General features: G+C 38.6%; 1 protein-coding gene across 1 annotated transcript; it reads left to right on the top strand.

Moving 5' to 3' along the window:
* The first annotated feature begins 5,591 nt into the window (after positions 1 to 5,591).
* LOC144648321 (uncharacterized) lies at positions 5,592 to 8,666 on the top strand. The gene is made up of 10 exons (XM_078507921.1): positions 5,592 to 6,110; positions 6,295 to 6,324; positions 6,754 to 6,783; positions 6,906 to 6,950; positions 7,167 to 7,211; positions 7,309 to 7,353; positions 7,472 to 7,516; positions 7,798 to 7,842; positions 8,013 to 8,063; positions 8,485 to 8,666. Exons 1-10 carry the CDS (start codon positions 6,014 to 6,016, stop codon positions 8,664 to 8,666), a joined length of 615 nt encoding a protein of 204 aa, XP_078364047.1. The 5' UTR covers positions 5,592 to 6,013.
* Positions 8,667 to 14,710: the final 6,044 nt, after the last annotated feature.

Below are 14,710 nucleotides of genomic sequence, written 5' to 3'. Positions count from 1 at the left end.
GGCCTTCGTTTCGTCTTGGGACACATGAGCGGCCTTGTCTTGTCGATGACCGCTTGTCCGTTCTGGTCTAGTGACAGTTGGTGTTTGAATGCTGCGACCAGTCCGGCTTCCAGTCTCTGATTTATGTTCTCGTTGCGTATGTCTATGTTTGACCTGAAGAGGAAAATATGGTTGACGGCTTTCATCTGATTTAAATACCTACTGTCGTGGTTGTAGGCTGCGTGAAGCTGCTCGTCTTTTTGGCTATTGAGCTTTCCTTTCAGTTCCTTTACGTTGGTCACTCGCCTGAGGGCCTCTTCATCTTTTTTCACGTTCTTCTCGTGCAAACGGTCAAATAGGCACAAATGCTGTTCACTTCCAGACACAGGGTGTCTTCCAGCCTTTTTTTTCTTGAAATCTTTGACCTTGCCGTCCAACCAGGGAAGAGAAATTTCAAGCGTACCAACAAGCGCTTCCTCGACGTTACTTGTGGTCGGTTCGGCTACCATTCCATTAAATGGCCTAAACATGTTTCTTTCCCTTTTGTTTCCATGTGCCACTAACATGTTTGCCATATCGCTTACAATTATGTTTGGCTGGTGCGCCATGGACAGAATGAGATCAACATAGTCACGTGGACTTTCTGCTCTCAGCACAAACTTCAACGCATATATCACACCATGCGGACATGTTCCTGAAACCCAACCACCAGAACAACCCCAAAGTTGTTTAAACGCCTTCTTGAACTTTGCGTCATCTTTAGAAATGGCATGCTTTACTTGCATGATTACGTCGAGTTTCGTTCCTTTTGGTTTCAAACCGAGTGTACTTGCGAAGGTTGAAACCTCTTTAGAAGTGGAATTGTTAAGAAGTTCCAACAGACGTTCTTCAGTGATGTCCCTACAATCTCCTTCCAGTTCACCGCTGCTACGGTCGACTTTACGGTGTTCCGTATTTAGCAGCAGGTCATTTTTACGTGTCATCCTTCCCATGAATGGTGACCACGAAAGTAGATGCGTCTGCACTTCAAAATCTGGAACTTTACGACGTGGGAAACCTCTCATTAACATCGCAAGTTCTACCTTTTCCCAGAAACACTCACAATCAACATAATCGGCGTCGTTTTGGTCGTACTCTTCCGGCAATTCCAGCTGCGATTTGTCACATGCGAATGACACTTTCTTGTTCAGATCCATAATAAGTGTGGTCGGGTGGTACCCGCAAAGTATACAGAAAAAGTTGTAGTCATGTTGACTCAAACTATCGAAATGCAAGTATGCATTGACGACGTCCTGAGCATTTAGGCGAGTTTCCAGTCGGCTTTCTAGCACTTTAACAACGCTTCCGATTGGTATATGTTGCTGCAGACAGTCACGTAAAAACGTACAGACGTCCAAACCAATCAGAAAGGTGTCGTTGTAATTGTGTATACCACGTGCCGTTTCTTGGTACCTGTAACACACGCCGCATTCTTCGCAACGTTTGTAGTAGGTTTCCACGCTATCAAAAACCTCTTTCATGGTAAGTATGATTGCTTTTTGCGATATTCTTATGGGTGCACTCAGCGGCAGGGAACAGAAGTGACAGGTAGTCTCTCCTGGAACCAACTTTGAAGAAGGTGAAATGTTTGTAGTTAGCGCATACATTGGAATGCGTTTCTGCTCGCGGAGGTATCTGCACATGGCGGCAAGGATGCCTGGATCATTGGGAGGGTACAGGTTTACGGTAGAAGGGCCCTCAATTGAAAACGACTCTACATCAGAATCATCATTCTCCACACTTACCGAATAGGTTTCCCTGAAAACATCCACCATATCTTGCTGGCTGAAATACCACAAACAAATACACTTATGGATGCACCTGCGTTTTCTACGGCAACATCTACAATCCAAAGTACCTCCTTCGACATCCGCAGTAACTACAACCCTACCAAACCTGGAGTAGTAATTGACGCTTCCATCATAAATTGAGAAGTGTGTGAATCTAGAGCTTTCCTGCGCCGCAACAAGACACCTTACCTTCTTACTGTCAGCCTCGGCCTTTAAATCCTCACATTGCTTTATCCGTTCGTCCGTTAACATTCGGTAGGTCCCAAGGGAGGACAGATCATGGAGGGCTTTAGGAAGTAACTTGTACTCTTCTGGAAAGATGGAATTTTTTCCAACTTGATCTAGATGCCTGCATTCGGCGGCTGACAGACCACTCTTCCACGCAACTCGCATGAAGTCCGTGCACTCTGTTTGTTCACATCGAACTGCCACACTTCCGCTCCCTAACACCTTTTGTACATGTATGGGATATGCTACACCGCCTCGTGCGCTATTTCGTACTAGAAACAAACCACGCTCTTCGTCTACACAGGTCGCAACGTTCACTATCTCCGTGTTATGCATTTCCCTGCAATGCCTTGGAAGGCTTTTGGGATGCATAGACTTCTCACAAAAAGGACAGGTCTTTGAAGTTGGATTGTCTCTCTTACATTTTGTGATCGTGCTAGGTTCTTCCTCATTACCGCTTCCATCGCTATCTTGCGATTGTCTTTCGTTCGCTGACGAATGAGCACCTTCGTCACCTTCTTCTTCACCTTCAAAATCCTCCTCCGCGCCCGAGTTTACGTTGTCATGACATGCGTCTTTTTTAGATGGAGCAGTTGGGGCGCGCTCGCTAGTGTGGGTTTTAAGGTGTTTAATAAAACGCTGACGCTGAAACACGATCTTGGTGCAATCTGGACAATGGAAATGTGCTCTATCTGTTTTCCCTAACTGAGTGTGTTCCTTTTTGCAAGGAAAACAAGGGATACCTTTGTACGGCACTACTCGTGAAAGGTGACTTGAGGCAAAGTGGCGTAGACAATGGAAAGGAGTATCGAACAATTTGTTACATAACTTACAGTGTCTATGTGTCTTCTTCAATGAACAATCGGGTACAGCTCCGCCACAACAAGGAGAGAAATATTTTTCCAGGTTGCTTTTCTTAGCACTCATTGTAATAACAATTTGCTTAAACAACTGGCGAAAGAGTACATTTGTTGGAAACTTGAGTAGAAGTTGTTCCTAAAAATAAAATTACAGGATCAATGCCTAAATAGATGGCCGGCATGCGTTTTAATAAAGACAAAGCTTTGAAAATCAATAGCACGGTTTGAATTTAGGAAAGGGAATTGCTAACTGCTTAAACGTCCATTTTTTCCCACGCACACAATTGTAAAGAAATGAATTGATTTTGTAGCCCGCCCTGACCAATCGATGAAAATCAATCAATTAATCGATTTCACTCAATGATGGTATTTAGATGAACATTCAGCTGATTCTACCAGCGATAACACTCACAGTTTTACACTTCCTTGTATTGGCAACGTTTCATGTATTAACCAAATACAAATAAAGCAGTTGTAATTATCTACTAGCGTTTTGGTAGTGCTAAGATTTTTTTTCAGCTTCGAGGATCCTATTACATTGCCATTACATTGTGTTTTGTTAATCAATTTACCGTGCTTAGAAATCATAATCGTCATTTTTTTATTTAGATAATTGATGTTTTCAAATTCCTTAAGGCCCGGGTCGCACTTGGGACAAAATCGGGACAAGTTTATTTTGATAACCAAAAAAATGGTCCTCTCATAAGTTGAATATTTACGTTATTTGGGAAAAGAGCCCTCACCAAGATAATCCAAATGAAAGGAAAGATGGTATAGTACAGAGCAACTGTTCTGTTGCCGCACGTCCGAATTATGATGCACAGCAATTTGCACAGAATTTTCCGCTTTATACGGCGGCACGCCGCTTTCTTTTTTATGAGCTTCGACATCGTTACGAACGCTCGCATTAAGAAGATAGAAACAAAAATTCGCGTTGATTTGATTCAATGCGGCCGGTTTGTCTCTCCCTTTTGAATATTATTTTTGCTGCGAAATTAACACAGTATCAAGTAACAGGTAATTTTGTGTGTCCAAGTGCGACCCTAAATACAACAATTCAAATTGTCTCGGACAAGTTCCGAGACAAAATTGTCCTCAACATCTTGCAACATTTCAAATGTTTGTCTCACCTGCAAGGTGAAACAATTGAAATATTCAAAGTTTCATGTTGGTAAATTTTAAAAGGGGCCGACAAGACCTTGGGGCCGATTATCAACTGCAGCATGTCAACGCCTATTAGTAACGGTCTACAGATCTCATTATAAGTAGCTACTGTGCCAGACAGAACCAGACAGTTTGAAGAAAAAAAAACAGGAGGAATATTTTTAAAAATGAATAGGACAAATGTAATAATCGTAGTTCGTTGGATGTGAAAAGCACTGCTCGCGTAACCTTTCAGTTGAAATCTGAGATATTTGTACTTGGACGGTTTTCCGGCCTTTTAACTTGTCGTGACCTAGCCTGCGAGCAGGCTCACCTTGGGGCACGCGCGAATATACCTTGGGGCACGCGCGAGTGGCGAGCGTAGCGATAAGGCGGGGAGTGGCCCCAATAAAGTGACGCCACTCGCTGTCGCGGCTACGCCGCTCACGTGTAGCTCTCGTGTTTGCTCTCTCGTGTTTGCCCCAAAGTGAGCCTGCTCGCAGGCTAGTCGTGACCCTAATTGCACCCTCGATAACGTGATAAATTGTAACCTTTAAATCTCAAACTACCGATATCTTGAACCTTCGATTTCCCTTGAATAAATGAATAAATTATAGAAGGTAAGGTTTTCTGTTACCTCACCTAATTTCACTTTCCACTACGTAATTACGCCATATGCTTATCCTTATACGGTACTCCTATTACCTACGTAGAGTAAATTCACGGGCTGCGACGTATTGACATAGTCCAGTTGGCATTTATTTAAGTGGTGAAGAGAGAGAGAGGGGGGGGGGGGGGGGAGGTGGGGGGATATTCGTCTTTTGATGTTCATTTATTTTTTATGGCTTTAATATTGGTCTATGGGTAGAGAGCGTCTTGGTTAACCCGTTGGTTTTATTGGCTACAAGATTTTTACATCCATTCGATTCTAGAAAACAAACGGTTGTCCCCAATCACCCACGCCCCCATAGGTACATCTACTTACACACAAAATTGAAAACCTACGCTCTTGCATTACCATTCGGAAATTACAGATTCTTGTCGGGGTTGAGGTTTTAACGATTAACTCTTTACCAGATTACGGTTGAATTGATGGATTTGATGCCATTTTCTCAGTGCACGCGCTCGATTGTTTACAAGTATTGAAATGCTGTTGTTTGAAATTAATATTGCACATACCTTCAAGAGAAATAATTATCTCTTTACGTTTCTTCTCGGGCTGAATCAATCGGTCGACTGTCCAAACTATCGTCGGTTCTATTTGTTGAAATTGCTTCTATAAATGTAGACCTCACGTAGGCGACGGTATTGCGAAAAAGGATCAAAAATACGTCACCAAACCTTTTAGACGGCTACTGACAGACGGCGCATCAGGTAATCTACTGTCAACAATACGTGTATGACTCTTGCAGATAAATTTTTTTATGTGCACAACTGTCTTCATAATCAGTTAAAACAAAAATGTTGCTACCAGAGAAAAATAACTGTTTCACCGCCTTCTTTGCCTGAATATTTTTTTCTTTATTACTTTAATTTCAGTTGACCCGCAATTTGACTAGGTTTGCATCTGGTCAAAGTCAAACAGCCTTCGAGCAGGAGATAATGCGTAATCAAAGTTTCTTTCATCATATCCAATTTTGCAATTTCTAAGGTGGTGTGGCTGTCAACCAACGCTTCCGTTTAAACAATCAGAGCAAACTTTACAAGCCATTTCGCATTCTTACAAGGTTACCTTGGGTTGTGAGTACTATTTTATTACTTGCTGTTGAAAGTGTGACCGCATTTCATTCTATAACCACGTAGCAGATGAATAGAACCTTTTTTTGTAAAAATGCAGGCTGAAGAAATGTCACTTTTGTTTCGAATCATTACTTATAAATGCATGGGGTGTCTTTATTCAAGTCCGTATAATTTTCATTTTTTTTTTTGGTAATAGGGATCACAGTGCTTTGTTTAAAACAGTGCTCACGTTAAATGGATCTAGAAGCAGGAATTTCTGGTCCACGTGATCGGGATGGAGAACGAGTCAACCCCCATGAGCGAAGTTCACTTATCTCTTATAGTTTAGTTGGTAAGTGGTTTGTAAGTTGTCTGTTTGAATCCAAAAGAAAATTAGGTGCGAAATATGATAGTATGTTCGCATTTAGGACACCATAAAGCCATGACCAAGGAAATGACTTATGGTGCTCAAGCTAACGGTTCATTCCCACTTTTTTTAAATTAATAATTATCACGTGTGAATGATTGATTTTCAGACGAGACAAGAGACTGGCCATGGTTGGAAGGTAGGTTGAAAATTGTCGAATAGTCTGTTGATCGTACGGGAGGTCTATCAAAGTATCGTTGGCCTCATTTATAAATAAAAACAGAGAGAGATGATCGATTACCGATGTGGCTGTCTTGTGATAATAATAATAATAATAATAATAATAATAATAATAATAATAATAATAATAATAATAATAATAATAATAATAATATTAATAATAATTATAACTGAAATAATTAGATCTATTTGAGTACAAATGCCAATGTGAAAAGCGTTCCAAGCTGTAAAAATTGTTACAATCTATTATTCTAATCTGCGCTCAGGCGTTATTTTTTTCTTGCGGCGGTGTAGCCCTCCTTCCGCCACGAAAAAAGAGAAAGCCTGGTCGCAAGTTAAATCCAGCAGCGAAGCAGCATATTTATTATTTCCCTGTCTTGACTTTCAGACGAATCAAGGAAAAGGCGGGGCTGGCAAGGTAATTCAATGCTCCTTTTGCATTAGCGTCTCTCATATTTTGTCAGGAGAAGAGAGGGGAAAGGTGTGAAGCATGCTTTGGCTTTCTTAGCAATATTCCTTTCTCGTTTGTGTGTTTTACAGATGAGAGAAGACGAAGAGAAGAAGCGCCAGCTGGCCAAGAGCGGGGTAGGCATTCATGTTTGTTTAACGTATAGCGGTAGATCGCGGTATATTGTGTTAATTCTATGTGGTTTTCGTGCAGTTTATAGGTCGATATCATTGAAAAAAAAAGGGATTGGCAATGAAACTCAATTTGCAAACAGAAGAAAACAAGGCAAACTGCGGAACAATACTGTGGTTTTTTTTTTATTAATATCGTTTTGTCTTGTGCGATTGTTACAGACGATAAGAATCCAAGAGGCCACAGCCATGCCGGCCGAGAGCGGGGTACGTTTTCATAATTAGATTGACACACACTGCACACTTGCCGAGCGTGTTTATATTTTTGAAAATAATAACATGGTGTCTTTTGTGTGTATAATAGATAATAGGAGTCCAAAAGTGGAAAGGCCATCTTGGCGAGACCGGGGTATGTATTCATGTTTGGTTGATTTGAAGACAACATTAATTAATACACACTGCATACTAGCCAAGCGTATTCAAAGATAGATTTTTAAATACTATATTATCTTTTGTGTGTATCGCAGATTATAGGAGTACAAGAGCAGACAGGCCATCTTGGCGAGACCGGGGTATGTATTCATGTTTGGTTGATTGGAATAAAACATTAATTAATACACACTGCATACTAGCCAAGCGTATTCAAAGATAGATTTTTAAATACTATATTATCTTTTGTGTGTATCGCAGATTATAGGAGTACAAGAGCTGACAGGCCAGTTTGGCGAGACCGGGGTATGTATTCATGTTTGGTTGATTGGAATAAAACATTAATTAATACACACTGCATACTAGCCAAGCGTATTGAAAGATAGATTTTTAAATACTATATTATCTTTTGTGTGTATCGCAGATTATAGGAGTACAAGAGCTGACAGGTCATCTTGGCGAGACCGGGGTATGTATTCATGTGTGGTTGATTGGAGTAAAACATTAATACACACTGCATACTAGCAGAGCGTTTTTATTAAAATGACAATTATTGGGTGCAATTGCATGGAAAGACAAAGAAAGATAAAGTTATCAAGATTCGGGTTGTATAAAACTAAATTTTTATCTACTCCACAGGCAAAGGACGAACAAAAGATGACCTGCGCAACAACCTGGATTTGAGGAAAAGTAAGTGCCCTTAATTTCCACCTTCACCACAAACAAATTCATATTTGTCGTGGTCTAAGGGATAAAGGCGTGAGGGTAGTGTGGGATAGGGGGGGACCCTTTCCTTAATTAAGGTTTCTGTGCTAGTTTAACAAAGTAAAATTAATGGCCAGACCTCATGACGATATAAATATAACTGAACGATCTCATGACAAGGGTGAATGTCATGGACATAAGCGAAAACAAACAAATTTGAATTTCCAAAAGGGATGAACAATCAGTTGCTAAAAGTTTTACAGAACAACATACAGAACCTCAAGGTAGGTGGAGGGGGGAAGATTACCCTTCCCACCTTAGCTTTTTTCTTACAGTAACACAGATTCGATTAAGTACAGCTGTAGAGACTAAAAAACATTCTCACAATTTGTGTTTCTTATAACAGGACGATGCTTCAACTGCAGAGGGTATGGTCATGTTAAGGCCGATTGTCCATCACAAACTCGCCGAAAAAGGCCAAGCAAGAGAACGAAGGAAGTTCAGACAGCATTCCCCACCCCTACACCACCAACTGCTGTAAACAACTATAATTTTTATTCAATTGGCGGCAATATTAAAATTAATTAAAATAAATGAACAAAAAATCAACTTGTTTTTGTATTAACCCAGTCTGCGAAAGTGAAATGTTCCGCTAGTAAAGATGTTTAACGCGCCCGTATATGTAACATGTCCTGGAAGGTAAATTTAACTTCCCTGAAAATGGATACAAAAGTCCTTTCTAGTTAAATCAGAACCACTTAGATAATTTTTAAGTTACAGACAGTCGAATCTCGGCGAAAGAGAAATCTTCCGACAGTTTAAGGGTAAAAATGTTGAGCGCGCCCGTATATGTAACATGTCCTGAAAGGTAAATTTACCTTCCCTGAAAATGGACACAAAAGTCCTTTCTAGTTAAAACAGAATCATTTAGCTAATTTTTAAGTTACAGAAAGTCGAATCCCAGCGAAAGAGAAATCTTCCGACAGTAAAGGGGTAAAAATGTTGAGTGCGCCCGTATATGTAACATGTCCTGAAAGGTAAATTTACCCTTCATGAAAATGGACAAAAAAGTCCTTTCCAGTTAAAACAGAATCATTTAGCTAATTTTTAAGTTACAGGCAGTCGAATCCCAGCGAAATAGAATTCTTCCGACAGTAAAAGGGTAAAGATGTTGAGCGCGCCCGTATATGTAACATGTCCTGAGAGGTAAATTTACCTTCCCTGAAAAGCGACACAAAAGTCCTTTCTAGTTAAATCAGAACCACTTAGATAACTTTTAAGTTACAGACAGTCGAATCCCAGCGAAAGAGAAATCTTCCGACAGTTGAAGGGTAAAAATGTTGAGCGCGCCCGTATATGTAACATGTCCTGGAAGGTAAATTTACTTTCCCTGAAAAACGACACAAAAGTCCTTTCTAGTTAAATCAGAATCATTTAGATATTTTTTAAGTTACAGACAGTCGAATCCCAGCGAAATAGAAATCTTCCGACAGTAAAAGGGTAAAGACGTTGAGGGCGCCCGTATATGTAACATGTCCTGAAAGGTAAATTTACCTTCCCTGAAAATGGACACAAAAGTCCTTTCTAGTTAAATCAGAATCACTTAGATATTTTTTAAGTTACATACAGTCGAATCCCAGCGAAAGAGAAATCTTCCGACAGTAAAAGGGTAAAGATGTTGAGCGCGCCCGTATATGTTACATGTCCTGAAAGGTAAATTTACCCTTCATGAAAATGGACACAAAAGCCCTTTCTAGTTAAAATAGAATCACTTAGCTAATTTTTAAGTTACAGACAGTCGAATCTCGGCGAAAGAGAAATCTTCCGACAGCTTAAGGGTAAAAATGTTGAGCGCGCCCGTATATGTAACATGTCCTGAAAGGTAAATTTACCTTCCCTGAAAATGGACACAAAAGTCCTTTCTAGTTAAAACAGAATCATTTAGCTAATTTTTAAGTTACAGACAGTCGAATCCCAGCGAAAGAGAAATCTTCCGACAGTAAAGGGGTAAAAATGTTGAGCCCGCCCGTATATGTAACATGTCCTGAAAGGTAAATTTACCCTTCATGAAAATGGACACAAAAGTCCTTTCTAGTTAAAATAGAATCACTTAGCTAATTTTTAAGTTACAGACAGTCGAATCCCAGCGAAAGAGAAATCTTCCGACAGCTTAAGGGTAAAAATGTTGAGCGCGCCCGTATATGTAACATGTCCTGAAAGGTAAATTTACCTTTCATGAAAATGGACACAAAAGTCCTTTCTAGTTAAAATAGAATCACTTAGCTAATTTTTAAGTTACAGACAGTCGAATCCCAGCGAAAGAGAAATCTTCCGACAGTAAAAGGGTAAAGATGTTGAGCGCGCCCGTATATGTAACATGTCCTGAAAGGTAAATTTACCCTTCATGAAAATCGACACAAAAGTCCGTTCTAGTTAAAACAGAATCATTTAGCTAATTTTTAAGTTACAGACAGTCGAATCTCAGCGAAATAGAATTCTTCCGACAGTTTAAGGGTGAAAGATGTTGAGCGCGCCCGTATATGTAACATGTCTTAAACGGTAAACTTGCCCTGCCTGAAAATAGACTCAAGTGTCCGTTACAGTTAAAACAGAATCATTTAGCTAATTTTTAAGTTAAAGACAGTCGAAACTCAGCGAAAAAGAAATCTTCCGACAGTAATAGGGTAAAGATGTTGAGCGCGCCCGTATATGTAACATGTCCTGAAAGGTAAATTAACCCTTCATGAAAATCGACACAAAAGTCCGTTCTAGTTAAAACAGAATCATTTAGCTAATTTTTAAGTTAAAGACAGTCGAAACTCAGCGAAAAAGAAATCTTCCGACAGTAATAGGGTAAAGATGTTGAGCGCGCCCGTATATGTAACATGTCCTGAAAGGTAAATTAACCCTTCATGAAAATCGACACAAAAGTCCGTTCTAGTTAAAACAGAATCATTTAGCTAATTTTTAAGTTAAAGACAGTCGAAACTCAGCGAAAAAGAAATCTTCCGACAGTAATAGGGTAAAGATGTTGAGCGCGCCCGTATATGTAACATGTCCTGAAAGGTAAATTAACCCTTCATGAAAATCGACACAAAAGTCCGTTCTAGTTAAAACAGAATCATTTAGCTAATTTTTAAGTTACAGACAGTCGAGTCTCAGCGAAATAGAATTCTTCCGACAGTTTAAGGGTGAAAGATGTTGAGCGCGCCCGTATATGTAACATGTCTTAAACGGTAAACTTGCCCTGCCTGAAAATAGACTCAAGTGTCCGTTACAGTTAAAACAGAATCATTTAGCTAATTTTTAAGTTAAAGACAGTCGAAACTCAGCGAAAAAGAAATCTTCCGACAGTAATAGGGTAAAGATGTTGAGCGCGCCCGTATATGTAACATGTCCTGAAAGGTAAATTAACCCTTCATGAAAATCGACACAAAAGTCCGTTCTAGTTAAAACAGAATCATTTAGCTAATTTTTAAGTTACAGACAGTCGAATCTCAGCAAAAGAGAAATCTTCCGACAGTAAAAGTGTCAAGATGTTGAGCGCGCCCGTATATGTAACATGTCCTGAAAGGTAAATTTACCCTTCATGAAAATGGACACAAAAGTCCTTTCTAGTTAAAATAGAATCACTTAGATAATTTTTAAGTTACAGACAGTCGAATCCCAGCGAAAGAGAAATCTTCCGACAGTTGAAGGGTAAAAATGTTGAGCGCGCCCGTATATGTAACATGTCCTGAAAGGTAAATTTACTTTCCCTGAAAAACGACACAAAAGTCCTTTCTAGTTAAAACAGAATCATTTAGCTAATTTTTAAGTTACAGACAGTCGAATCCCAGCGAAATAGAAATCTTCCGACAGTAAAAGGGTAAAGACGTTGAGGGCGCCCGTATATGTAACATGTCCTGAAAGGTAAATTTACCTTCCCTGAAAAACGACACAAAAGTCCTTTCTAGTTAAATCAGAACCACTTAGATATTTTTTAAGTTACAGACAGTCGAATCCCAGCGAAAGAGAAATCTTCCGACAGTTTAAGGGTAAAAATGTTGAGGGCGCCCGTATATGTAACATGTCCTGAAAGGTAAATTTACCTTCCCTGAAAATGGACACAAAAGTCCTTTCTAGTTAAAATAGAATCACTTAGCTAGTTTTTAAGTTACAGAAAGTCGAATCCCAGCGAAAGAAAAATCTTCCGACAGTAAAAGGGTAAAGATGTTTAACGCGCCCGTATATGTAACATGTCCTGAAAGGTAAATTTACCTTCCCTGAAAATGGATACAAAAGTCCTTTCTAGTTAAATCAGAACCACTTAGATAATTTTTAAGTTACAGACAGTCGAATCCCAGCGAAAGAGAAATCTTCCGACAGTTGAAGGGTAAAAATGTTGAGCGCGCCCGTATATGTAACATGTCCTGAAAGGTAAATTTACTTTCCCTGAAAAACGACACAAAAGTCCTTTCTAGTTAAAACAGAATCATTTAGCTAATTTTTAAGTTACAGAAAGTCGAATCCCAGCGAAATAGAAATCTTCCGACAGTAAAAGGGTAAAGACGTTGAGGGCGCCCGTATATGTAACATGTCCTGAAAGGTAAATTTACCTTCCCTGAAAAACGACACAAAAGTCCTTTCTAGTTAAATCAGAACCACTTAGATATTTTTTTAAGTTACAGACAGTCGAATCCCAGCGAAAGAGAAATCTTCCGACAGTTTAAGGGTAAAAATGTTGAGCGCGCCCGTATATGTAACATGTCCTGAAAGGTAAATTTACCCTTCATGAAAATGGACACAAAAGTCTTTTCTAGTTAAAATAGAATCACTTAGCTAATTTTTAAGTTACAGACAGTCGAATCTCAGCGAAAGAGAAATCTTCCGACAGTAAAAGGGTAAAGATGTTGAGCGCGCCCGTATATGTAACATGTCCTGAAAGGTGAGATGGTAATGCGGACGAGATGGTAATGCGGACGATTTCGATAAACTGCCGGAACGAGGCTTAAATATACAATGGAATACCGATAACTCGAACCCTCAGAAACTCAAACTCGATCTCGAACATTTCAAAATTCTTACTAATGAGTTACTCGAACTCCCGAAATCTCGAACATTTTTCGATTTCCCTTGAAGGTTCGAATTAAGGAAAATAACTGAATGAAATATGCAGTCTTGTAGGTGCTTAATATACCCATTTAAGTTTTGTTTCTGGGTGCTGTTCACGAGAACTGTCACATCCTGACTGGTAGTAGTGTGAAATGCGTGACCAAAGGTATCTATGAAATCGCCCGTATATGTCACACGCCCGTATATGTAACACGCCCGTATATGTAACGTAACGTTACCAACTTCAGAGTTGAGTTGAGTTACCGGGGTTCTACTGTATATCAAAATATATGATAAAGTTCTTATTATTGCATTCAAATAAGGTATGACATATCTATAGACATCTATATTTTTTATACATCTTTGTTAAAATAAGTTTTTAATTATCATATTTATTTTTTTAAATCAAGATGATCACTTTTTCCTAATTTCCTAGTTAACATTTTCTGATGCACTATTCATGATTCACAACTTTTGTACAATAATATTAGGTACAATTATTATTGCATTCAAATCAAGAATGAGATTTCTGATATCTTGTTGTATTTTATTGTGAGAATAAGATACATAATTATAGACTTTTGTGTTTTTCACAAATCCTTGTTATATTATAAGTTTATAAAAATAAATGCATTCTGTATACATTGATTTGTATATGATAAGCTACAAAATGTAGATTGGTAATAAAATCAGTTCAAAATTTAACTCCGAGTGTTATTTTTTGCCTCAATAGTAAATTTAATTGCAATAGTTGGTAAATCAGAATTTGTCAGTAAACAATAATTATTGTGCAGTTTCAAAAATTATATATTAAGCAGAATATTTGAATTTAGATATGATATGAAAAGATTTCAAAAGTAAATTCAATAAGATAATTCTTAAAAACAGAATGACATTCTTGTAGGGAGAATAATTGTTCCAACTACAGAGTATAATTGAAGAACATCCAGACTTAAATGAAGAATAAAAATCTTCATTCAAGTGCTAAAAATTCTTGTTAGAAGAGATTAATTTCTTCTTAAAAGAATCTATATTCTTGAGAAAAGAACAATTTTTCTTGTCATAAGAATATTAATTCTCCTCTGGGGACGAAGAATCAAATAGTTAATATTCTTCTCTGCAGACTATATTTTCTTGTCAGAAGAATCTGTAGTCTCCTGCTAAGAATTTACTTTTAGAGTGTATTAAAGATACAGGCGTTCGCCTGTATGTTTTGTTTTAGATCGGTCCGTCCCCGGATCGGCAATATTAGCTTGTTTTCCGATTTACCTAAAAATTATATTAAATCCTAATACTTCAGCGGTTTCAAAACTTTTATAAGTCGGTCTATTTTTCCTCAGATCCTTGCCAGGAAGCTGAACTTTGAAGTTTTTGGTTTTTGGATGTGTTTCCTGGAGGAGATTTTCATAATTAGAGGAATTGTACAAGTCGAGCTAAGTCTGACATCAGCTTATGGTGGTTTTTATAGCATTGTATTAACATTGGATAGTAGTAGTTTCAAATTTAAAAGTTGTCACCCAGTATTTGTTTCTATAACC

Source organism: Oculina patagonica, chromosome 4 (assembly GCF_052425735.1).
Source record: "Oculina patagonica isolate OP01 chromosome 4, crgOcupat, whole genome shotgun sequence".
NCBI lineage: Eukaryota > Metazoa > Cnidaria > Anthozoa > Scleractinia > Oculinidae > Oculina > Oculina patagonica.
Note: the sequence above shows the minus strand (reverse complement) of the source record. Positions and strands in the feature narration are given on the sequence as shown.